General features: G+C 39.0%; 1 protein-coding gene and 1 non-coding gene across 2 annotated transcripts in view; one reads left to right on the top strand and one right to left on the bottom strand.

Moving 5' to 3' along the window:
- The window catches only part of slc30a2 (solute carrier family 30 member 2), a 46423-nt gene extending 26695 nt beyond the window's left edge, over positions 1 to 19728 (top strand). The window contains exons 5-9 of the mRNA XM_007904489.2: positions 8206 to 8359; positions 10523 to 10751; positions 14485 to 14590; positions 15533 to 15667; positions 19583 to 19728. Of these exons, the coding sequence (XP_007902680.2) occupies positions 8206 to 8359; positions 10523 to 10751; positions 14485 to 14590; positions 15533 to 15667; positions 19583 to 19728 (770 nt within the window). The remainder of the gene's footprint in view (positions 1 to 8205; positions 8360 to 10522; positions 10752 to 14484; positions 14591 to 15532; positions 15668 to 19582) is intronic.
- Positions 6350 to 6443, bottom strand: trnay-aua. The gene is made up of 2 exons: positions 6407 to 6443; positions 6350 to 6385 (listed from the first exon to the last, which is right to left on the bottom strand). It is a non-coding gene; the product is annotated as a tRNA-Tyr (tRNA).
- Positions 19729 to 24311: the final 4583 nt, after the last annotated feature.

Here is a 24311-nt window from a genome sequence, read left to right as displayed (position 1 = left end):
AGCCTAGGACGCTGCTTAAGATAGACAAATGGCTGCCCCCGATGTGTCCATCTTAACCAGCTTCCACTGCATCGCACAAGGATTTAAAGCAGAGAATGAGCTAGGTTTGCCTTGGTTGTGGAAGGAATGCGCTTGCTAGTTTGAATGGCCTTTTCTCATTTCATGTTTTTGTATATTTTTTAGAAAATCTAATTTTGTTCTGTTCTAAGTAGAATTTTTACCCAAGCAATAACACGCTGGACGATTATTGCAGTTTTAATTTGCAGCATCTTAAATATAATTAATTACTGTCATATTTCACTTGGAGACAATACATTTTAGAAATCAGGTTTAAGTGCAGTGTTTCCATTTGGATTGAGCTGTTAAATTGCGGGGTTAATGGACTGTGCTATGAGCCTAACCAATGTGCTATTTTTAGCTGCTGTATCTAGAAGTCCTGATGCAAGCATAACATTTCTTGGCAAACCAGTCTAGCACTCATGAAAACTAAAGAGCCAGTACATCTAAGGCCCTTGTCCAGCAAGGTGGTGTGAATGCTTGTTGGCACTGTAGCAATACACATTAGCAAATTACCCATCTTGGAGCAAGATCCTTTCAATGTCTCCTGGGTTCTCTTTACTTTGTTTGTTCTGAACGAAACACTTATTAGAAATCACGCACTGCTTTTTGGAAACAATCCCGATTTTAAAAAAAATGCACAGTTTATGTTTTCAATGTAATTGCATTTGGATTCTTGTGTTACACCGTAAGAACAATTAACTCCCAATTGCTGTGTTGACAGCATATTGACTGATAGAAAAAATAAAGAAAAAACATAGAAAGTGGTTTGATTGATTGCAATCCTAAAGAATATAAGTAACCTGTTATCTAGTAAATTGTAAACCCTTGACTGTCTGGTGCCTTGGGAAATCCTTCCGAAGTGAAAGGCACTATATAAATGTAATAAATGTGGAGACCTGAGCGTTAGTGGTTAGAGCAGTCGGTCTGCAAGCGAGAGGCCCTGGATTTGATTCCCAGGCAGGGCGAAATGTTGGGCAAGTTTCTTTACTCCACACGCCTCTGTTTACCTATCTGTAAGTAGGAACCTGGTTTTTAGTCGATTGGTGTATCGCTTTTCCAAGGGTAATACGTTAAAAAGGAATGTGGTCACTCAATCCACCACTGTTTGTGGAACATTGCTGTGTACATTTGGCTGCCGCGTTTCACCCACAAAATGTACAGTCAATTCACGTTACAGTATATTCTGTGAAGCGCTTTGAGACGTCTCGAAGATGTGATAAGGCACTATATCAAATGCAATAATTATTATTATTAGAATTTATTGTTGTTGAACTGTAGAAATTACAGTACACACTCAATTGTGCCTGTGCTAGCAACCTGTCCATTTGATCCATTTAATCTGATGCTGTTTCATATATATTTTTATATTTCTCCTTTTGAGATATTTATCTAATTCCCTCTTTAAAACTAACATGGCCGTATCCATGGTTCCAGGTAGGACATTCCTTGTCCTAACAACCCTCTGTATTATAATTTGTTAGATTATATCACATTAGGGGTTGAAAATGTAATAATCACAAACTGGAAGCGACTGTGCAGATAATGATCTCTAATATTAAAATTAAACTGTGGGGTTCACTTAATAATCCTCACAATTGTTTATGCATTTCCCCACAAAATATACAGTCAATTCACTTTACAATACATTCTGTGAGGCGCTTTGAGACATCTCGAAGACGTGATAAGGTGCTATATCAAATTCAAAGATTATTAATATTATTTGGTTAGCAAATTTCACATTTGAGGATGTCCCAAAGCACTTCACAGGATTTACTGTAAAGTGGAATGACTGTGTATTTTGTGGGCCAATTTGCAGCCTAGATGTGAACCACTAATTCTATTTTGGGGGTTTGTTGGCCAGGATACCAAGAGAAACTCCCTTCTTGTTTTGAGTAGCACCAAAGGATCTTAATGTCCACCTGAACAGGCAGACAGAATCTTGATGTAACATCTAATTTGAAAGAATGGCAGGGTGGGTGTTTTGGATGGATGAAATTTGATGGGCCGATGAGCCTTCTTCATCCAGACCGATCTTCCGATCTTGTAAATTTCAGCTCATTCATATTGTCTTCTTCCCACCAATAGTGGGTGGCCAAGCCTATGCTCCCTGAACTCTCTCCCATAATCCCTTCACCTTGCTCTTTCTCTCTAACTTATTGCATTGACCATCCCTTTGGTCAACACTTTTAAATTCTTCCTTCTCTCGCCCCTACTGAGTTATCTCTATTATCTCTGTGAAGCACTTTGAGACTTTTATTCCCAGTGAAATGCACTGTATAAGTGAAAGTCTAAATCTGTGTCCTCTTGGTGCATCAAAAAATATTGTTCTGGGTTTTCTTTCTCAATCCCATTTAAAACTTTATCTATCTCAATTAGTTCCCCTCAGATATCTTTCCAGAAGAAAGTGAGGAAGAGATGTGATAATGTCATTAATTACTCATAATCTATTCTCCATATTATGTATGTTTTCATGGATACGCATAATAATAATTAAAGAAAAACATTGATCTGAAAAACCAAATATGCCATCAAACACCAGAAACAGTAGACCATACACTGTCAACGTGTCCTTTCTATAGTATGAGGGAATAATCCATTTACAACAATTATAATGTCATTAATGAATAATATAATTAACACCTGGATGTTTTCATTGTCAGAAATTTAAAACGAGCCTTAACATAAAATTGGAGCGCGTGGGATAGTGTGTGGCAGTGGATTACATTTGGCATGCAGCTCAAATCGATGGAATGAAAGCCTTTCCTTCTCTCTGCTGGTCATTGTAAAATCATTTCAGGGCAGAATCAATTTGGCTCCAACTGGATGAAAGTCAACAGCACAAATTTCAAGGAAATGACAAGGATGACTGGGGTATGAAGAAGCAACATTTGAATTACCACTGTATGGAGCACACCAGGGAGTGGTGCACATCAATTTTATGCTCTAACTTACCATGTCACACACCTCATGAGGCTCGGTGGCATTCATTGTTTCTCCAGTCTTTTGGCTTTTCTCTATACTGTTTTGCAGCTGTGCCATATTTTTCTATGTGGTTATGTTTTAAGTCAGCTTTAAATTATTTTCATGGCTGTACAATCAAACGCTCTGGGATGCAACTCCGCGTGAAGTGCACTATATAAATGCAAGCTGTTGTTGTTTTTGTACAATATGTTTGTTTAATTTAACGTTTGATGGCTCTGACTATTTCATAATTACTATTTTTATATTAAATTACATAAATGTTACAGCATTACAGGCCATTTGGTCCATGTGTCCTTGCCAGTGCTTTTTTNCATCATCCGTGTAACAACACATCCATATCTGACACATGCGGAAACCTATTATGTTTAAGAATATCCAAAGCAAACTGAGAATTCCATGCATCCCAACAATTCTTGGAAATTCCCGAGATATTTATTACAACAACAACAACAACAAGATTCCATTTATAAAGCGCCTTTCACGTCAGGAGGACGTCCCAAGGCGCTGCACAGTTGGGTCATGACCCGAGCAGGGGGGAAATGGTCAGGGTGAGGGGAGGGAAGGGAGGGAGCGAGGAGGGGGAAGAGAGTCGAGAGGGGAGCTGAAGGCTCTAATGTGAATTAGAATGGAATGCGCACTTTCTCCCTGAAGAGATGCATCTGGCTTACATAATTCTTTAGAGTATTAAACATTCTGAAACACCACCCTGTGTAAACAGTGCTGTATAAATGTCATTGTATTATCCAAGGTTGGCAAGAGCCAAGACCTGGGGACTCCAGAGTATGCACAGGTACTGCTGGAGCCTAAAACCACATTGCTTGTCATTACAAGTACAATCCGGCAAGCTTTGCCATTGTTTGTCCAGCTAGGACCTCCATATCTATTAAGGTATTGTGAATTGAATTAAGATTAGATCTAATTTTAGTAGTCCTCTATGGTGGTTTTGGTCGTCCAGTTCCTGAGCCAGTATGCCCCCAGTGCTCCAGGGCACTGCTGATGGCAGCACAGCCAGCCTGGTTCATCGGCAGGACTTGGAAGGACAGATTAGTCACTGGAGGTAGGGATTCTTCTCATTCAGCTGCTGTTAACCCTCCAAGTCAAAGCCCTAATGGGTAAGGTGATTCTATCTAGACAAGCAGTGGGAAAGCTTGTCAGACAGTTCTTTCAATGGCAAGCTATATGGTTTTAGCTGGTTAGACTCTTGCAGTATCCCCAACACATACTCTGGGGTCCCCAACCCTGGTCTCTTGCCAACCTGCGCCTAATACTTTCCAAAATTAAGTAAACGGGATGCATCCCTCCAGTGACACAGGGCACAATCCATTCCAATCAATATCTCAGGAATTTCCATGTGTAGGTGGGATGCATGGAATTTAGTTTGGTTTGGATACTCTTAAGCACGTTGATGGATTTCCACGTGTGTCAGATAGCCGTCTAACCAAACAAAATGTAGTTACAACATATGCTGAATCACATATGCTTCCCTGGTCGAGGGGAAGACAAGCTTCTCCTAAGCAGTCTTTAATCTGCTGTGAGAATCATCAATGTTCCAAGTGGCTGAGAGAGGAAGTTACTCGTCTGACAGTGTACATGACTCCAGACCTGAATGCCAAGTGAGAACTCTGCCATCTAATTACAAATCGCAATGCTTGATCAGTCAGTCTGCAATGTGGATAATGAGGGGATTGCTACAACACAATGCCAAGAAACCATTGGCCTGCTGAACAAAAGCGTTGTTATACATCTGGCTCAGTACCATCAAGGAAATCTGCCAGCACCACAAGTATAAATCTAATTGAAACTCACTGCTTTGGAAAACATGGATCCATTCTTTTGGTTTCACTTCCATTATTCGGGAGGGTATTATAAAGTAGGACAAATATGTTTCTGTTATAGTGCTCCAAGATGCTATCTTGTGGGAAGCATGCTGTATGAATTCATGCTGTTAAGATTTTACGCTAATTTAGTGTGAAACTCTAAATTTTTGCTACACAGAATGAAATACATAGCAATCAAATTAGATTATTTGAGGAAATGTAATAAATTATTACAATCTGTGCCTGGTGATTTCAGATAAAAAATAATACTTTGCTTCTAGTTTAATTAAGCTCTCATATTCAGAAGTTATGTTTAGTTTCACAGGCTTGAAATTCTCACATTGTAGTATTACCCTATAGGTCCATTTTGTCTTAATATTTAGGATCACACAGACACATGTAAAAACTCTTAATTCAGAAGCTGTTTCTTCCATGGTTCGTGCAAAGAAAGACTGATTTAAAGATTTTTTTTCAATTCTGTATGATTTTAAATTTTAAGACAAAATGGTTTTACTGGCTAACACTGCAATAATCTTTGCTTTTGATAATCCTTGTGTTTGATATAGTGTCTTATCACATTGTAAAGAAGTCTCAAATCACTTGACAGGATTTTTACTCAAGTGTATTTCTGACGGTAAACACTAAGTGCAGTTTCCGGCCTCATTAATGTTGAATTATCAAATGTCAGTTTGACTCATTTGGTAACACTCTCGCTTCTGAGTTAGATGGTTGTAAGTTGTAGGTTCACGCCCTATGTTCGTACTTGAGCTCATAGTCAAGACTGGCACTCCAATACAGTGGGATGCCAGGGTTGGTGTCCTTTGGATTAGATTTAAACTGAGATTAAGGTGGTATTAAAGATTCATTCAACATTCAAAAAGAGAAAGGAGTTTGTCCTGCCCCCAAATCCTCCAGATAAAATTAATGCCATGGCTGTTTGTGGGACATTGTTGTGCACAAATTGGCTGTCTTGGAGTCACAGTCACAGCCACTATATTTTAAGAAAATCCTGCAAAGCTCCTGAGATGTTTCAATGACATGATAAGGTGCTGTATCAAATGCAAGGATTATTATTATAATTCAAGCAAAAACTGCAACAATAAGAGCAATTCCTTGCTATGGATTTCACTGAACTGACATTATTTCTCTTATCAGTGTATTTTTCCCACCTTAACAGGTAACAAAATAAAAAAGAAATTGGCAAGAAAATGTGATTATTTTTCGCAATCTCACCTCCGTGTTCTAAGATTAGTGTGTGACAGCAGGGTAGGAAGTGATCACTGTCACATAAACGTTCCCAAACATTGGATTGCCAGTTAATAGAATGCCACTTATGTTTTAACGTTTTCATAGAATCATAGAATTACACAGCACAGAAGGAGGCCATTCGGCCCATGGTGTCTGTGCCGGCTCTTTGAAAAGAGCGATCCAACTCCCCTGCTCTCTCCTCATAGCCCTGCAAACTTGTCTTCCCCCAAAAATACATGGCGTCCTTCGAGCCGGAATCGAACCAGGGACCTCAGGATGTCCATGGCCGCTCAGGACTGCTATAGTCCTCCACTCTACCAGCTGAGCTATCGAAGGCGCTTTATTTAATGATTTTTTAACTTTAAAATCTGCTGGTTCTTACCTTTCTCAGCTTACGATCTATATCAGCTTCCAACCTTCCTCAGCTTCACTTTCTCAGTACTCAAAGTCCACCTTAGAAAATGGGATTATTTAAAATAAAACATTTTTTTCATTGGTTGAAACCTAACTTTACAGGCTGATTTTGCAGCTAACAGAAAGATCAATCACTAAAAATGGAGGGACCGTTTAACAGAAGTATCCATGGTTTTAATAATGATTTTTGACTTTTTTTTAAAAAGGCAAAAGAGCTTTTATTGACAGGAATGTAAAAACAAAATATTTTAATTTTCCAGATGTGTTCTGTATTGGGATAATCTTTGCACCCCTCCCCCAGCTCTCTCTCCCCCGCTCCACTGTGTGTGCCCAGTCAACTATGTGAAGCACTTTAAGAAGTCCTCCTGGTGTGAAAGGTGCTATATAAATGTAAATTATTATTATTGTTGTTAACAATAATTCCAGTAAATGATGTGGAGTGCGTTTCAGTTTCATAGATGCTCTTTTGCCTGAAAACCAGTGTCATTTTTATAAATATTTTATTTTAAACCATAATAATTATGCACTCTTATACACTTCTGAAAATAGCATACATTATAGGAAATTAGACATTGTTTATTATTATATCAAAACATAGTTCTCTATTTGGCTCACTGAGCTGGAGGAAGGGTGTGAATCAGCACCCAAGTTTGATTGAACTGTCACTGTGTAGCATTTGTTACACCAGATAATGCTTCAGGGCTATTTTGGAGAATCTGCTGAATTATTAATCAGCAATAAGCACAACTTTTTAAAAGGAAAATGTTGGATATTAATATTTCTGGGGCTAAAATCAATATAGTTTAAGAGTCATTTATATACAGATAAACAAATCTCGATTCATAAATAGTTACTTGAGCAAGTACCTTGTGAATGCTGTATGATTTCATATCTCTTATATTCGCCAAATTTATTCATGTATACATTTTCGGAGGTAAGTGTCAAAACTTCATTTGCATTAAACTGTCTCACAGTTAAATTATTTAGTGAAAAGTTCGCCCTCAGTGTTTTTTGAAGCAGGTTTTTGTCACGATTTTGGTCTGAAATGAATACAGCCAAATATTCATGCTATTCTAGAGTCAGGAAACACATTGTTAGTATGGAGAATCTTCTCTTTATAACAATGAAACATGTTTCATTCCACTTGCTTTTATTATCCAGCGTAGTCTATTCCCAATTATTTTCAGAAGATTCAAAACAATTGTGTTGCTGCAGTTTACTGTTTTATTGTCAATAAGTGTCTTTTTCTATTACTATGTTATACATAGTACATATGACAGAAGAAACGGTTTGCAGTTTGCTCTAAATGGGCATTCTAATTAAAATGTGCGCACCAAATTGCTAGCACGTCACTTGTTTACCTTACTGGGATTTTATTGCAAAATGTATTGAATGATTCTCTGAGGCAGACTGAATTGTTGTTGGAAATATACCTTGTTGTTGTCACTTTATGTTGCTCCCCCTTAGCTAGTGTGCAAAAAAGGCAACAACAGGGATCCATTTATAATAATATAATCCTTGCATTTGATATAGCCGCCTTATCACTTTATCAAGATGTCTCAACACACTTCACAGAATAAACTGTAAAGTGAATTGACTGCGTATTTTTGTGGATGAAATATAAGATTGTAATATAAGAATGGGTTCATCTTGCACTAATATCTTATTTTGCTTTGTGCCATAGAGATTCTGGGGGCCCTTGTTTCTGTGTTGTCAATCTGGGTGGTGACAGGGGTGTTGGTCTACCTTGCTATCCAGCGACTGATCAGCAAGGACTTTGAGATTGAAGGCCATGTTATGCTTATAACATCTGGGTGTGCAGTAGGAGTCAATATCATGTAAGCAATGTTAACGTTTGAGGATTTAACCATTCAAAGTTATACAGTATTTGGTTTTAATATTCAAACTAAATATTGTTGCTAAACTCTTATCACCAGAAATACATAAACCATTCATTGTTTTGATGGTGGGGAAAGGGATTTGTTTTCACTCAAGACGAAAAGCATATAACTGCATATATATTGTTGTGCAAGATTGGAACATCACTTTTGAGTGTCTTTCTACGAACATATACTATAATATATAATTACTTTAGTCGCAATCATAACACTGACTAACACATTGCTCTCTGTGAAGAGGTAAAATAATAAGTTAATGTTAAAAAACTGCCCTTGTAAATAATTTGCCAGCACAAATTCCTTGCCCAAAAAATAGTCACTTAAGAAAAGTACTAAAGGGTCTCTGTGATTGTCTTCAAGCGAGGAGAAATTATTGTGAGTAAAAATTATTAGAGTCATATTCAGGCCAGAAAGAGTGATGGTCTTTGGTGTGGGCTTCTTCATAGCTTTTAAGGCTGCATTTTATGTGTGGTCACTCAGCAGTTTGCCAGGTGTGTGGAATCCCTTTGCCATACTTGAGAGTTTCCAGTCTTGGAAAGCTGAGTTTCTGTTGCCAATTTCTTGAGTGCCCTTGGGTAAGTGAATGAGACAGGAGAGCTGGAACTGAACAGACTAAAATTATGCCATTTACTAATGTGAGGCCTGATACATTTCCCGTCTGGTATTGCAGCTTTGATCACCCTTCCCTTTATTAATTATTATTACTGTTATCAGCATTAATTTTCTGTGTCAGAACTGCATGAAATGGTTTAGTGACAAAGAAACCACATGGTGCAGTGGTAAGACTATACAGACAGGAAGTTTCAAAGCTGAATTAGCTGATTTCAGTCAGCGAACCAGTTGAGGTGTTCAGCTACCTCAGTACCCCCAAGGTAGGGAGGGGACAATCAACCAGAGTTCTCTTACTTGATCACTATCCAGAGACCTTTGCTTGAAAGTGTGCATGCAGCACATCAGTTGAGGGCACGATCAAACTTGGCTATGAAGCTCCTGCGCTCAAAAAGCCTGCTTTGAGACATCTTGAAGACGTGATAAGGCGCTATATCAAATGCACGGATTATTATAATACACTTCAGAATTAGGTAAGCCTCTCTCTGTCTGGGGAGAGAGTGTGTGTTCCATTTTAGGCACAGGGCAATTTCCATGTGAAGGTGGTATTACATATGTGGAATTCTCAGACTGGTCTGGATACTCTTAAGTATAGTGATGCTTTTACGCATGTGTCAAACACTTGACTGACCAAAAAAAAGTAAAATAGGTTGAAATATTTTCACAAAAACAGCAATAACAATAAATTAACAGCTCTACATATTACAAGTGTTTCTTTGGGGCCATCATCAAATACTTACATATTTAGTATTGCTTTCTAAATGTGCTGTCCATTCCCTTATTCCTCCTATGTGAATATTTAACCTGCAAGCATGTCCCTCTAGTTCAGATAACAGAACACACACAGCACGTAATTGTTATCAACAGTAAAATACTGGGCAATGTTAGAAAAGTTTGGAAGGGGATTAACATTCAACACAAATCACATGCAGAAAAAATAGCTTTGACCGGTTCCATGGATGACATATCCAATTAAAAAGACTTGAATGTCAAATTTTAGCTTCCTTGCTAAACTTAATGTAAAATGCAGGTGAAGAGTGCTATGATCTGATGTCCCACTGGTATGTGATTCCATTTTATGTCATGATATAATATTCAACCATTAAATTAGACACATGATTTTAGATATCGTATGATTAAAATTACTGGTAGGTTAGAGAAGCTTAAGAGAATTTTAATGTGAAAATGCTGATAAAATTCAAAATTAAATTCCCCAGAGGCTCAAAACTGTCATGGTCTTAGCCTTAAAATCAAATATAGTACAGGATTTTAGAAAATTCTTAAATTCCTTGTTAAATGGGAAGATTCTTTTTCAATTCTTTTTAGAAACTGGCAGAAAAATTGTTTCTAAGTATTTTAAGAACATTTGAAATATTTCTGCACAAATGCTGCCTTTAATTTTAAGATTTAAGGCTTGGACCATGAGAACTTTTGGTTCTCTTGTTAAAAAGAAGGAATTTGACAATTTCTTACACAAATGTTTTGTTGTTTCAGAATGGCTGTCATACTGCACCAGTCAACCCCTTTGCACAGTTACGTCCACAGGCACAGTCATGGGGGTGGATTCAGCTATGAGAAATTAGAAAACGGCGCTGTTGACAGTTGCACCACTGGAGCAGGTCATCATGGCAACACCAGTGTGAGAGCTGCCTTTGTACATGTCATTGGAGACTTGCTGCAGAGCATTGGGGTGTTCGTGGCAGCTATCATCATCTTCTTTAAGGTTTTTATTGTGTTTAAGTGACTGTATTCACATGGCATTTTATGAGATGGGTCTGGTGTCTGTCATCCAATTTTGGCAAACATCAACATTGAAACAAATTGTGTTGTAAATCTGGCTGACAAATTTTGTAACATATGCATTTTTTATATAAAGTTCGTGTGGTGAATTGTCTTCTAACTTTTCTCCCCATTGGCACATGATTGTGGTCCTGTCTCCAGCTACCTCTTGTCAGCAGTGCGGTTCTTTTGACCCTGACCATGGGAAGACCGGGATCAATTTAACCTCCTCACGCAGCCCATTATTGCAACAGCCGTTCCCAATTAAGATCATGGCACATCTGTTTATCCCATTTTCCTGCTTTTTCTTCATACTCTTTTACACCCTTACTCCCCAAGCATCCAACTAGGGCTACATCTACTGGCTTCTGAGGCAATGCATTCCACATTTTCATAATCCTGAGCACGGCTAACCACCCTAGCTCCAATGTTAAGGAATGGTGTAGATTGGCTTGATTCTTCTCCGTGAACAAAAAAGGAACATAACACCCTTCAACCTGCTGGTTTAATTTTAATTCAATGTAATCAAATTTTCGCAAAGACATGATAAGGCGCTATATCAAATGCAAGGATTATTATTATTATTATCCATGTGTGCCTGGTTACATTTTAGATTACATTTTATATCCTTGTGGAATATCCTCCATTCACATGTTCTTGGAAGAACAGATAAAGAGTCAAGATCAAGCCTTAAGGGATTCTTGATTCTTACGAGTATCACATTTTAGATTCCCACTGATCATAAGGGGATGTTACGGTAATGGGAGCACTGGTGCTTTATATGACAGGGTTCATAAATATTTGAGTTGAATTAATCTGGATCCTGTGCAGATATGGAAGAGTGGCGTCCTGTAGCTCAATGGTTAGAGCACTTGCTTTGCAAGCAAGAAATCTGGGTTCGATTCCCAGCAGGGTGAAAGCTTGGGCAAGTTTCCTTACTCCACACGCCTGATAATAATCCCTCAAGAAAAAACAATAATAAATTGGTCACTTCAATCCACGACTGCTTGTAGGACACTGCTGTGCGCAATTGGCTGCTGCATTTCGCCCACAAATATACAGTAATTTCACTTTACAGTTTATTCTGTGAAGTACTTTCAGACGTCTAGAAGATGTGAAAAGTGCTATATCAAAATGCAAGGATTATTATTATTAATTGTGGATCAAAGTGAGTGAGCAAAGGAAAATAAATTAACTGTAGCAATAGGGTTAGTTAGATCACTGAGCATTATGATTAACCTTTAAGTCAGGCAGAGGATTGATCAAGTTTAGCTTTAACGACTGAACTCAGTTAATATTTCAATAAGAATTACTTGAAAGAGCACTTTTTATTTGGCTACTTTACAATGTTTTCTGAAGCGTAGATTTCCCATTTGGGAACCTATCAATTCAGCCACAAATAACTGATTTGCTTCCGGGAAGTTGTATATAGATCTAAAGCCTTTAATTCCCCAGATAGGCCCTTCCATCATTTTTTGTTGAAATATGGTAGCTGTTTTGTTGAGTTTGTGCACTAGTGTGAGAGGAGCCTTTAAGGAACAGGAATTAGTAATCTTAAATGATTTTATAGGTTTATCAGTCATGTTAGAATCCTATTTCATTTGGAGATTTCTTGGAGATGGGCAGAAATAGAGCTCCCAGAGATTATTACATGTTAGATAGTGAAACATTTAATGAACTGGATAATTCATTCATGCGTATAGTGCTGTTCAGATATGAAGCAAAGTAATAATTACATTAATAGGCAATCATTTAATCTATATAATATATATATACTTGAAAAAGGAAACTGCTAGATATTTTTAAATTAAAAAGAAGCATGCTTTAACATGGTGATTATATGTTGTTTAGCAGTCTTCATATTTGATGAATGTTAATGGGATGCATCAAATCCCATTACCAGCCCAAACTGTTAAACGTTTAATCTGCTAATGGGATTTGATGAATCCAAATTTAGTTTGGATTTAAACTATACCAATCTTTAATTCAACCTAATTGAAGAAGAAAACCTTCACCATTTAATTCTATAATTGGTTGGGCATCAAAATGTTACCATACAAAACTGCACAGGTGCCCTCCCTCTATCACAAGAGAAGGTATACAATATTATTATTATTATTATTTATATCAGGGAAAACATTGGTTATATTGAAGAGTAGGTGGAGACTTTGAGTTTGTCATAATTTAAAATATTTGATACCCTACTTTGGTCACAGCAACTTTCTGCAGAAAAAATATGCCAGCAACAGGAAGGAGGCCATTGAACCCATCAAGCCTTCCAATTTATGAGAATAAGGCAAATCTTTTGAATTCCATTCTCCTGTCTTTACTTCATACCAATTCATGAAATTCCAATCACATAACACCAAAATCATTTGGTCAAATCAAATTTCAAAGTTGAATATTAGATCACGACATAAAATTCAATCACATACATTGGAGCAATGCATCTGATGCTTTGTGATTGACGAGGACTTTTAGTTTGTCAAGGAAACAAATATCTGATATTCAGTTGATGTTGTCCATCTCCCTTCATTTGAGTCGCTGTCTACATCAGTCTGGGTCTGTCTATGTCACTCAAGGACTCTACGTTACTCTGGGTCTCTTTGGAGGGAATGGAGGGTCAGAAAAAGTTGATTCTGGAGAAAGAGAGTGTAGAAATCCTTGTAGGACAAACAAAAGGCACACTGTTTTCCAGAAGGAAACTCAATGCTATCACAATTGCTTTCCTATCCAACTTACTTGCAGTCAATATTTATAAGTCAGATAGTTTAGATGTATTTAAGAGGAAGCTAAACCTTCATGTGAGGACAGGAGAATAGAGGTGGGGGGTGGGGGGGGGGGGGTGGTAAGGAGTGGGTAGATGCTCAGGTGAAGCATAAACACCGGCATAGACTGGTTGGGCTGAGTAGCCTGTTTCCATGCTGTACATTCTTTATATCAGATATAGTGAGCTTTTGACTTTCGTCTAGGCAGGATCATAAAATCATCTGAGATGCTTTTAAGAAAGAAATTTAAGTGAAAGCATCCTTCCATTTGATATGGTGCCTTTCATGTCAGGAGGTATCTTAAAGCAATTCCCTGGATTCACTGCAAGACATAGTGACTGTGTATTTTTGTAGGTGAACACATATTATTAAAAAGTGAAGATTCATGTGTTAAATGATTCACGTCCGGCTCCACTGGCTCCCCATCCCTCAGAGGATAGAATTCAAAATCCTTGTCCTCTACGGCCTTGCCCCCTCCTACCTCTCTGACCTGCTGATCCCCTATCAACCTATCTGCTCCCTCTGTTCAGCAGACTCTGACCTGTTCCATGTCTCCCTCCTGATACACCCTACCATCGGCGGCCGGGCTTTTAGCCTCTCTGCCCCCATCCTTTGGAACTCCATTCCACAATCTCTTCGCCTTGCTCTCTCCCTTGCCTCCTTCAAGGCATGACTTAAGACCCCCCTTTTTGACTGACCGCCCTCCTAGCGCTCTGCCCTCCCTCATCCCAACCCTCCCCCACCATGCTCAGGTCCTGATCCCTGACTTTTAGCGCCTTGGGACATCCTCCCGTTAAGGCGCTTTACAAATGTAATTTTGTTGTTGTTCTTGTTAAAATACATTGGTTGCCATGCCTGTTGAATTTACATTAAGCCAGCACTCTTTTGCTTTTTGTCTCTGATTTACAGCCTTCTTGTAAAATTGCTGATCCTATTTCTACATTCCTTTTCTCCATTTTTGTCCTGGGCACCACCAGTACCATTTTAAAGGATGTCTTCCGTGTGCTTATGGAAGGTAAGTAGGGCATATATAGATATAATCAATTTCTTAGAAAGGTGGAATCTATTCAATAGCTGCTTTCTCCCAACTTGGTATTCAGTAAAAACCATGACTTATGATATGGATAGAAAATAATGTTAATGTTTTATTTGATTTTTAAAAATAAGTATAGAATCTTACACTTTTGTACAATTTGACAAATCTGGCTGGACACTGGACTGAGGGTGGGATTTGAGGGGCCGAGGAGGGGAAAATGAACAAAAGCAAAACAGGTACGTTTTGAGACATACCTGGAAAGAGGGCAGGGGTGGAGGAAATCAGAGGAAGCTGGAGTGAAGTAGGCTAGTATCGGCTGAGTGAAGGGGAATGGCTGGGTTGATCTGGGTAAAATATGGTAGCGTGGGGCAAAGCCATGGAGGGATTAAATGCAAAAATGTGGTTCTTGAACTAGATCTGATGGGGAATGGGAAGCTAGGAGTTGAGCAAGTTGGGTTGGGCAATATCTTCGTGGAGAGGACCACGGGCCACAAAGCTTGGATAGTCTCCAGCCTGTGTAGGGAATATGTAACATAGTTGTAGAAAAGAAGATGCAAATATGGAGTAAAATGTATTATTTGTTTCTGCATGTGAAGTGTTTTGTTCAAACCCAAATTCATAGAATTTTACAAGAGAAAATGCTTGCAGAAACACCTCTTTGTCCCAACCTATATCAGGGTCAACGGGAATTCTAACCTTATTCCTTTTTAAATAATCCCATTGAGAATGACTGTAAATTAGAACTGTATCAGTGAAAATTGTGGGAACAGGTTTAAGCTACACTGTCTACTCTGCTTTAGATCAGAGCAAGCATATTGGACTGAAGCTAAAACAAAATGTACAGGCATGTATTCAAGTAAAACCTCAGGGAGTTATACTTTGCTCTTATATATAAAAAAACAATCCTGTTCCCCTGTTCAGGCACCCCGAAAGGAATGAATTTCAATGTGGTGAAGGACGTTCTTCTCTCTATTGAAGGAGTGAAAGCCATGCACAGCCTCCACCTCTGGTCTTTGACTTTAAGCCAGTCTGTGCTCTCAGTTCACATTGCTATTGGTGAGTGTCACTATGCAATTTCTAATTATTTGTCTTCAGAAATGTAGCTGTTCAATTTCTGTTATTGTCCCTTAAAGTGTCACTAGATTCATAGAATATTACGGCACAGAAGGAGGCCATTCGGCCCATCGAGTCTGTGCCGGCTATTTGACAGAGCAAGTCACTTTCACTCACCCCAATCACCAGCTTTCTCCCCATAACCTGAAAACCCATCTTCCCCAGATACCTATCCAGTTCTCTCTTAAAAGCTGTTATTGAATCGGACTCACTACCCTTTCAGGCAGATCATTGCAAATTCTAACAACTCGCTGAGTGAAAAAATTTCTTCTAACCTCCCCTCTGCTTCTTTTGGTAGATATCTTAAGACTGTGACCACTGCCACTGTCCCCTTAATACCGTGGGCCTCTAATTTTTTTATTAATCTCTTATGCGGTACTGTGTCAAAAGCCTTTTTGAAATCCATGTAAATAACGTCCACAGCATTTCCCTCATCAACCCTCGCAGTCACCTCTTCAAAACATTCTATTAGAATTATTAGGCAAGATTTGCCTTTAATAAATCCATGTTGGCTGTTTCTAATTACCTCATGTTCCTCTAAGTAGAGATTTATTCTGTCCCGGATTATGGTCTCCAGCAGTTTTCCTATTACCGAAGTTAGGCTGACTGGCCTGTAATTTCCGGGTTTGTCTTTCTGCCCCTTTTTGTAGAGGGGGGTAACATTAGCCACTCTCCAGTCTCTTGGCAGCACTCCTGTGTCCAATGAAGATTGAAATATAATGGCCAAAGCCTCCGCTATTTGAACCCACATCTCCCACAGCAACCTTGGGTGAAACCCATCTGGTCCTGGTGACTTATCAATTTTGAGCCCAGTCAATCTTTTCAGAACTTCCTCTCTGTCTATAGTAATCTGATCTACTTCCTCTACCCTCTCATCCAATACTGTGACATTTGGGGCATCCATTTCCGTTGTGAAGACAGATGCAAAGTACTCGTTCAGTAAATCAGCCAAGCCCTCTGCCTCCACAAGATTGCCGTCATTCTCTTTGATTGGCCCCATCCTACCTTTAACTAACCTTTTTTACTTTATGTGCTTGTAAAATATTTTAGGATTCCCCTTTATGTTACCTGCCAACCTCTTCTCATGCGATCTTTTAGCTGTCTTATCACTCTTCTAAGATCACTCCTTCATTCTCTATAATGCGCTTTGCTATCCTCAGTATCTTGCGTCTTCCAATTGTTGTTTTTTCAATTTTATTTTTCATCCTAGACAGAATATCCCTGGTCATTCAGGCTGGCTTGGTTGTCGCACATTTCCCTTTTGTGGGAATATATCTATTTAGACCTTGAGCTATCATATCTTTGAAGATCTCCCATTCTCATGAGTTGTTTTTCCTGCTCGTCTTAGTTGCCAGTCCACCAACTCTAGGTCCCTTTTTAGCCCATCAAAATTAGTCCTTTTCCAATCAAGCATTTTCACCCTTGACTGTACTTTGTGCCTGTTCATGAGTAATCTAAATCTAGTAATATTATGGTCCCCTAGATACTCCCCTACCGAAACCTGTTCAACCTGACCTAACCTAACCAGATGGATTCTGTTGTCGGGCCCTCCAGAGCCTCGTTCCTTTCTACAGCTATAATTGTATCCTTAACTAATATTGCCACCCCTCCTCCTATTGCTTCCTTCTCTATCCTTCCTGAACACATTATATCCTGGAATATTTAACTTCCATTCCTGTCCTGGCTTGAGCCATGTCTCGGTTACTGCCGCCACATTGTAACCCCCTATGGCCAGTTGAACCTGCAGCTCATCAACCTTATTCCCTAAGCTATGTGCATTTAGGTACATGCATTTGAGGAAATTGTCCACTTGTTCCTGCTCTACACTTCCCACTTGTCTTTTTCCTCTAACTCTAATCCATTGTTTATCCTTGGATACCCATCCCCCCTCGACACTGGTTTAAATCTGCCCCTTGGCAAGGAAGCTCACCCCTGCCTTGCTTAAGTGCCGCCCATCCTCAAGGTAAAGATCCCACCTCCCACAGTAGTGGTCCAAATTGTCCAGAAAACGTAAACCTTCTTTTCCGGACCATTTCTCCAGCCAATCGTTCATGCGTCTGATCCTTTCATTATGGTGCCTTGTTGTCCGAGGTACCGGAAGTAACCCAGAGATCAAAACCTTGGATGTTCTGGACTTGATTTTGCTCCCCAGCTTTTGATACTCACCCTGGAGCATCTCAGCCCTCTTCTTACCAATATCGTAGGTCCCCACATGGACCACGACTTCTGGACATTCTCCTTCCCCCCGAAGAATCTTGTCCATGCGCTTTGTGAAGTCCACTACCCTTGCACCAGGAAGGCAGCAAACCATCCTAGCCTCACGATTCTGATTACAGAAGATCCTGTCAGTGCCTCTTACTATTGAATCCACTATCACAACTGTATTGCCCTTGTGAACCATGCCCTTGTCCTGTTGGGACAGAATGTCCACTGCAGTCCTCACGAAAGGCTTCCATGCTCTCGATAGCTAATGTTGTGAACCGATTAGAGACTGGTACTCTGTTGGAGGTGCTCTGCCTTGAACAAGCCCTCTTCTTGCCCCGTCACACCGTCACCCAATCACTTTTAGCATGAATGAAGGGTGGCTGTGTGTTGGGCTCCTCTGGGAGTGGTCCTTTTCTTGAACTCTGACCTCCCGATAGCTCCAGTACAGCTCTCTCATGGCTCTTATACAGCGATGGGCGGCTATAACTGAGTCCTAGGGGAGTGAGGATCTCCTCTACCATGCTGTCCAGGAACCTCTCAATGTCCTGGACAGCATGGTGGAGGAGTCTGCATCTGAGACTCCAGCTCAGCTATTCTAAGTTGGCGCTTGCTCAGTTGCAGACATTTGCTGCAGATGAAGTCACCTGGGCTCAGGTTGCCCTCCATCAACTCCCACATACCACATTCCTCGCACATCACCTGCCAGGCCATTATCTATCTCCTCTTACTTCCCCTTAGATATATAACCTACACCTACTTCCCACTCTCACCCAATTCCTTCTCACTCTGGCCTCGCCTCACTCCGGACGTTGGGCTCTCTGCTCGAGTAAGGTTCTCGCAGCTATCCCCTTTATATAGCCTCTGGATGCAACCAGTTTCCAATTGGTCAGCAGTAATTTAGACTTAACACCTAATCTAATACTTCAATACCTACTAATGCTTCAATATTTGCTCCATTGTACTCATTGTGGTAGCACTCGAGTAATAAGTCTGTGAGAAGTTCAGATCAGCTGGATCTAGATATCAATGCAATTTACATTTAAATACATAGGCCGATGGTGAAAATATTCTTGGAGGAAGGGGCCGAGAAAAACTCAGATAAAGAGTTGCTCTCCTTTAAGACAGGTGAGCCATTGGGTTGACTGACAAGTCCATTGGCCAATCACAGGTGAGAAAGATCCAATAAGCAGTCTGCCAGACTGGAATTTATAAACACTGGCACAGGTTGGTTGGGCTGAATAGCCTGTTTCTAATGCTCTATTGCTATAGGAACAGGAGTAGGCATTTCAGTCCCTCAAGCCTGTTCCGCCATTCTATCAGATCATGCCTGACAGAATGGTGGAATAGGCTTGGGGGCCTGAATGGCCTATATAGTGCTGGAGCATTAGAAACAGACTATTCCATGCAACTTTATGTACCATATCTTCAAGATGAGGTAAGCCAGTGAAACATAAGTTTATAACAAATTATTAAAATTATTATTAAAATGTTACACAAAGGTCATGAGAATACAGAATCTATTATTCCCATGTTATTTTCCTATAGAAATTAAATTTGAAAATCCAATGACTGCTTACAGTTTCTATTAGGTACAGATATCTGAATATTCAAAAGTGCATTGCCTTTCTGATATGTCTGTCATTGGTATTACAGAGGAGAATGCAGATGCTCAGACAGTGTTGAAGGAAGCTACTGATAGCCTTCAAAGCAAGTTTACTTTTCATACCACGACAATTCAGGTCGAAAAATATTCAGATGACATGTTGGACTGCACCCAATGTCAAGATCCAAAGGACTGAGATTTCCTACAAATTTAAACTAATCCAAGGAGGTGGCATTTGTTGTTGTGTTGTACGTTCTTCTTTGTATTTGATGTGATTTTCCTGAAGCCAATTTAAGCTGCAAGGACATTGGAATACACAATCTAGACTCGCTAGAGAAATTGCTAGTCAGTTTCTCTCTGCAGGGCAAGTAAAACTCAATACAAGACAAAGGGAAAGAGGAGGCATGGTCAGTCCACTGCACTGGCGAGTAGCAAGGTTTCTGTGATTTATAGCTTCTTAAGACTTAAGAGGTATACATTAAACTCAGCAAAACATAGTAACTAACTTTATTTAAATGACTATGCATAACCTTGGGGGCTACATTGCCTAGAATTAAAAACTAGTTACTTTGCTGCCAAGACAAAATAATTCCTCTTTAGCATAGTACTATTTGGCATCACTGATTTGAGTCAGTTGTTACCGATTGTGAAACTGAGAGCACCCCAATGGATAAACAGGAATGAAGGAGGTTTAGAGTAACAGTGAAAATCGGAGAACATTACATTCAAAGGAACATGGGCCTGACCTGTTGTTTCCTTCTGTTGAAATGAATCAGGTGAGCAATAGTATTAAACCTATGATACAAGGCTTGCTGATTGGTGATGTTAACTCAAAAGATCTCAAGCTTTAAATATATGTTGACTCAAACATAGAAGAAAAAGAAATTGGTTTAGATCACGGTACTTTTGCCTCCGTCTAAATCCAAAGGTGCGTCTCTGTCCCTTCTCCATAAGCAACGGTGGATAGTACAGGAGGAATGGTCCTTATGCAATCCCAGGTGTGGTTGCCATGCTTTTCTGGCCATGGATACGGCGCACCATCAGTCTGATGTCAGCCTTTTTCTCAGACCTTCTAGCCCATAGAAATAGAGGCAAGCAGTCAGCCCCTAAGATGGATATTATATCAATTCTGTTTGTTAATCTCTGCTTCAAACAATTTACAAATATGTGAAGGCTTCTTTAATGCAAAATAAATGTTGAAGCACTTACGGAATGACATTAATGAAAAATGAAGTGTCAAAATCAACAAAAATCAGCATCTAATTGTAATCAGCAATATACTACTAACAACAATGGGATGAGTAGCCAAGTAATCTTGGAGGTGAATATGAGGAGACTATATAAATCAAGAAAATCAAGACAAAATCTCAATTGTTCTTGAAATAGAGGCAGAGAGACATCTCTTTACATCAACCTGAATCACAAAGTAAACAGGAATCAAATTAATGAGGCAAATGAATAAGAGCTGAGGATGTGTCATAGGAACAGAAGTAGACCATTCAGCCTCTATCTATCCACCTCAGTCTTGAAAATTTGAATGGATCCAGCATCCATAGCCTTTTGAGGGAGAGGGTTCCCGATTTCCACTATCGGGTTGTAGTAAATAACAATAAAGTTACATTTAATATGCTGTAGAATGTTATATAGGCAAACTCGGCAGATATCCTGTGCCAGCAACATCCCATAAACAATGAGATAAGTAATTAAATGAATTGATCCCAATCAAATCAGAGTAGTGACAATTATTTGCAGACCATACTGTAAAGATGGAAACTGGCCTGTTATGTCAGGAACAATACAGCTTTGATCCTCACATTTTCTCTGACATTTAAAGTAATATTAATGTGTCCTGATATTAAAAAATGATTGTAATGTATCAAAAAGTACCGAGTTCTAAAGCCAACGAGGTCATCATTTTAACTGAAGCTGTCAGGAGGTCTGATCATCTGGTGAGGTATATGTTAGCAGTGATTACAGTTTGGAGCTTAGAGTTAGGAGTTTTTAAAACCAGGAGAACTGATTATCCAAACCTAGAGAAATGCAAACAGTTTAGTCTTGTTTTATTGGAATATCTTACACAAAGGACTGCTGCTGTGAGCATCAGTATTCCTCTGGTAACTTGGCCAGCTGGCCATTCATTTGTGAGATTGGGCAATGACGAATGTGGTCTTCTTAATGATTAGATTCAGTACAACTAAGATCTATTTTGAACATACTCAACTGTTATATATTTCCAGAGCCATTTACAGTATTCATTAGAAGTGAGAACCTGGAACGTTTTTTCTTTCCGAGCCACGGGACAGTGAACCTAAAATTACCTCCATTTGCCATGCCTTTGTCTGTATGGCTCACAACCACACCTTAGTGCCTTTAACCCCATTGGGTCATTGCGACCACTACCTTTAAGAATTACTTTCCAACATTTGGTAGTTCACTTGCCGCAGATTTCTTAATCAGGTTAGCCTAAATCCAGGATAGCAATCTTTCAGGAAATCCTGTGCCCAAGTTTTAAATTTATCATTTAATACAGAATTAATGCAGAGCTGATGCCATTTAATGGAAGATTTGATCACCAGTGTTTTAATGTTGGTTCTTTTCAGCTTTTTCTTAATGTCTGTAAAATGTTTTTCTTCCCAATAAGTATCCAATTAATATAGGTTCTCATCATCCAGTATTGGTGCTACTAATGCATCCACAAAAATAGTGCAGTTTATACTAGTACATAACACAAAATTATTCAGGCAGTCGGTCTGATTTCTGTCAAGAATGCTCCAGTTGTACAGTTTTCTTGGTTTACCAATTAGGTTGGCTTCAATACTGACAGAAGGTGACATGAGGGGCAACATTTCCTGGTGTTAAGAAAAATGCTTTTGATACAGTCATACTTTATTAGAGAAAAATAGCTTCAATCTTAGCTGTGCTATTTGCAATGGATCACTGGCTGACACATATGTGATTGACATTGCTGTTCCTCAGGGAACAAAACCTTTCCTGTTCATTTGTTGCATTAATGATATGCCAAAGTAGCACTGATTCCCAAGTTTATTTTGATTTTAATTTTTTACTCAAAGCCAATAAAATAAATGGCTAAGCATTTCTCAGTAGTGGAATGGGAATCACCAAGTGCTGTAGAGAATTGTCCGGCCAGAGTTTGATTGAATTCATAGCACTGTGTTTTGAAATAGTGGATTGAATCAAATAGGTGTGCATGATAGAAAGAAAACAGAAACCTGCAAATGCTGGAAATCTGAAGTGAAAATAGAAATGTTGGGAGTCTACAGCAGGTCAATGAAAGAAAAACAGACTTGATATTTGGGCCGTATACCTTCATTAGAACTGAAAAAGTTAACTGAATATCTATAATAGGTGAGAGGAGGATAAGATGCCCCCTCCCCTCCAAAAATATTTACACGTACACATTTTAATTTACAAAATCTTATAGCTAAACCAACTAGTACATTTAACATTTTGGGGCTTAAAAGATATTCTTTTGAAAAATCATTCTGACAAAATATAAAATTTCTCGAATGCAGCCAAACTCTAATAACACACAAGTGATTTGCAGACAGTGGATGTGACGTGAACAGTTCAATAGATTGAGTGTGTCTTAATCACACTGCAGTAAGGTTCCAGCAGCTTCTAACCTGACATGACATACCTTGATAGCCACACACGCAACATTGTCAAAGGTTAGCTACAAACTGGAATTCAACTTTGGAATCCCCTCCTGATAATTCACAGTACTGTAGTCAGTGTAATTGCATGCACTGTTGTGATTGTGCATATATGTGAAATTCTGTGAACCTCCTTGGACAGGAAACCTAATGTAAAGAGATTTTGTGTTTAATAGACAATCCTTGTGCTTTTAAAAATAATTTAAAAAAGAATTGCAATAAGGAGCAGAATAATTTACAAGCGATTTAACATGAATATAATTTTTAAAAAAAATCCGGATTAGTCAGAATTGCAATGTTTATTTTGAGGTACAAGTTATGCATCCATTGTTTGCATGAATGTAACATGTAATATGATAAGAAAAAAGACATCATTCCCAGGATGTGGCTTCTGTATTCAGTCAGGATACCCAGGTCTAGCTTGGCTTTCTCTCAAATACAAGATCACAGGAGAGGCATGCACGAAGAAACCATTTGGCTTATTTTCTCACATTCTCTAGAATAGCAGGTTTACCATCTTCCCAATGCAGCATCAAGTTGAGCCCAGTGTTCTGGCCTCAACCAACTACTTTAGTAACCCATTTCAGCTGATGATTGCCCTCAGCAGTGCCATCTGAAGACAGCAGCCAAAGCAGTAAGGCCATAGAAAGTGAACAAAATATCACAAAATCCAGATCTGTCTTTGTTCTCCTAAATTCGGTTTTCCTAATTGACTAATTCAGAATGTAAGTGGCTAAGTGATAGAAAAGAGATTGCAAGAGTAGGAGAACTACTGTGATAAAACCTATCAAATAAATAAAATCTTCAATAGATTGAGAGCTGAGCTGGCTCAGGAGGAAAACACACAGATATCAAACTGAGGTCCAAACACTTATCTGCTCACGTTTAGCAGATGGTATCTGATCAAGTGGAATCTCTAAAGAGTGTCCTAGCAAGCAATGCACGTGATTAAAGTCTGTCAAAACCCCAGTAATGGATTTGATTTTTTGACTATACCAACTTTAAACGGGTAACAAAATATATTTTCTTGATTGAATATTTCCTGATGTATGCCATCAATCAAGAAATTTCAATTAAGAAAAAAATGAAAAACAAATAATTAAAC

The sequence above is a fragment of the Callorhinchus milii genome, unplaced genomic scaffold, assembly GCF_018977255.1.
Source record: "Callorhinchus milii isolate IMCB2004 unplaced genomic scaffold, IMCB_Cmil_1.0 Scaffold3, whole genome shotgun sequence".
NCBI lineage: Eukaryota > Metazoa > Chordata > Chondrichthyes > Chimaeriformes > Callorhinchidae > Callorhinchus > Callorhinchus milii.
The sequence above is the reverse complement of the archived record's forward strand: the minus strand, read 5'-3'. Positions and strand labels throughout refer to the sequence as shown.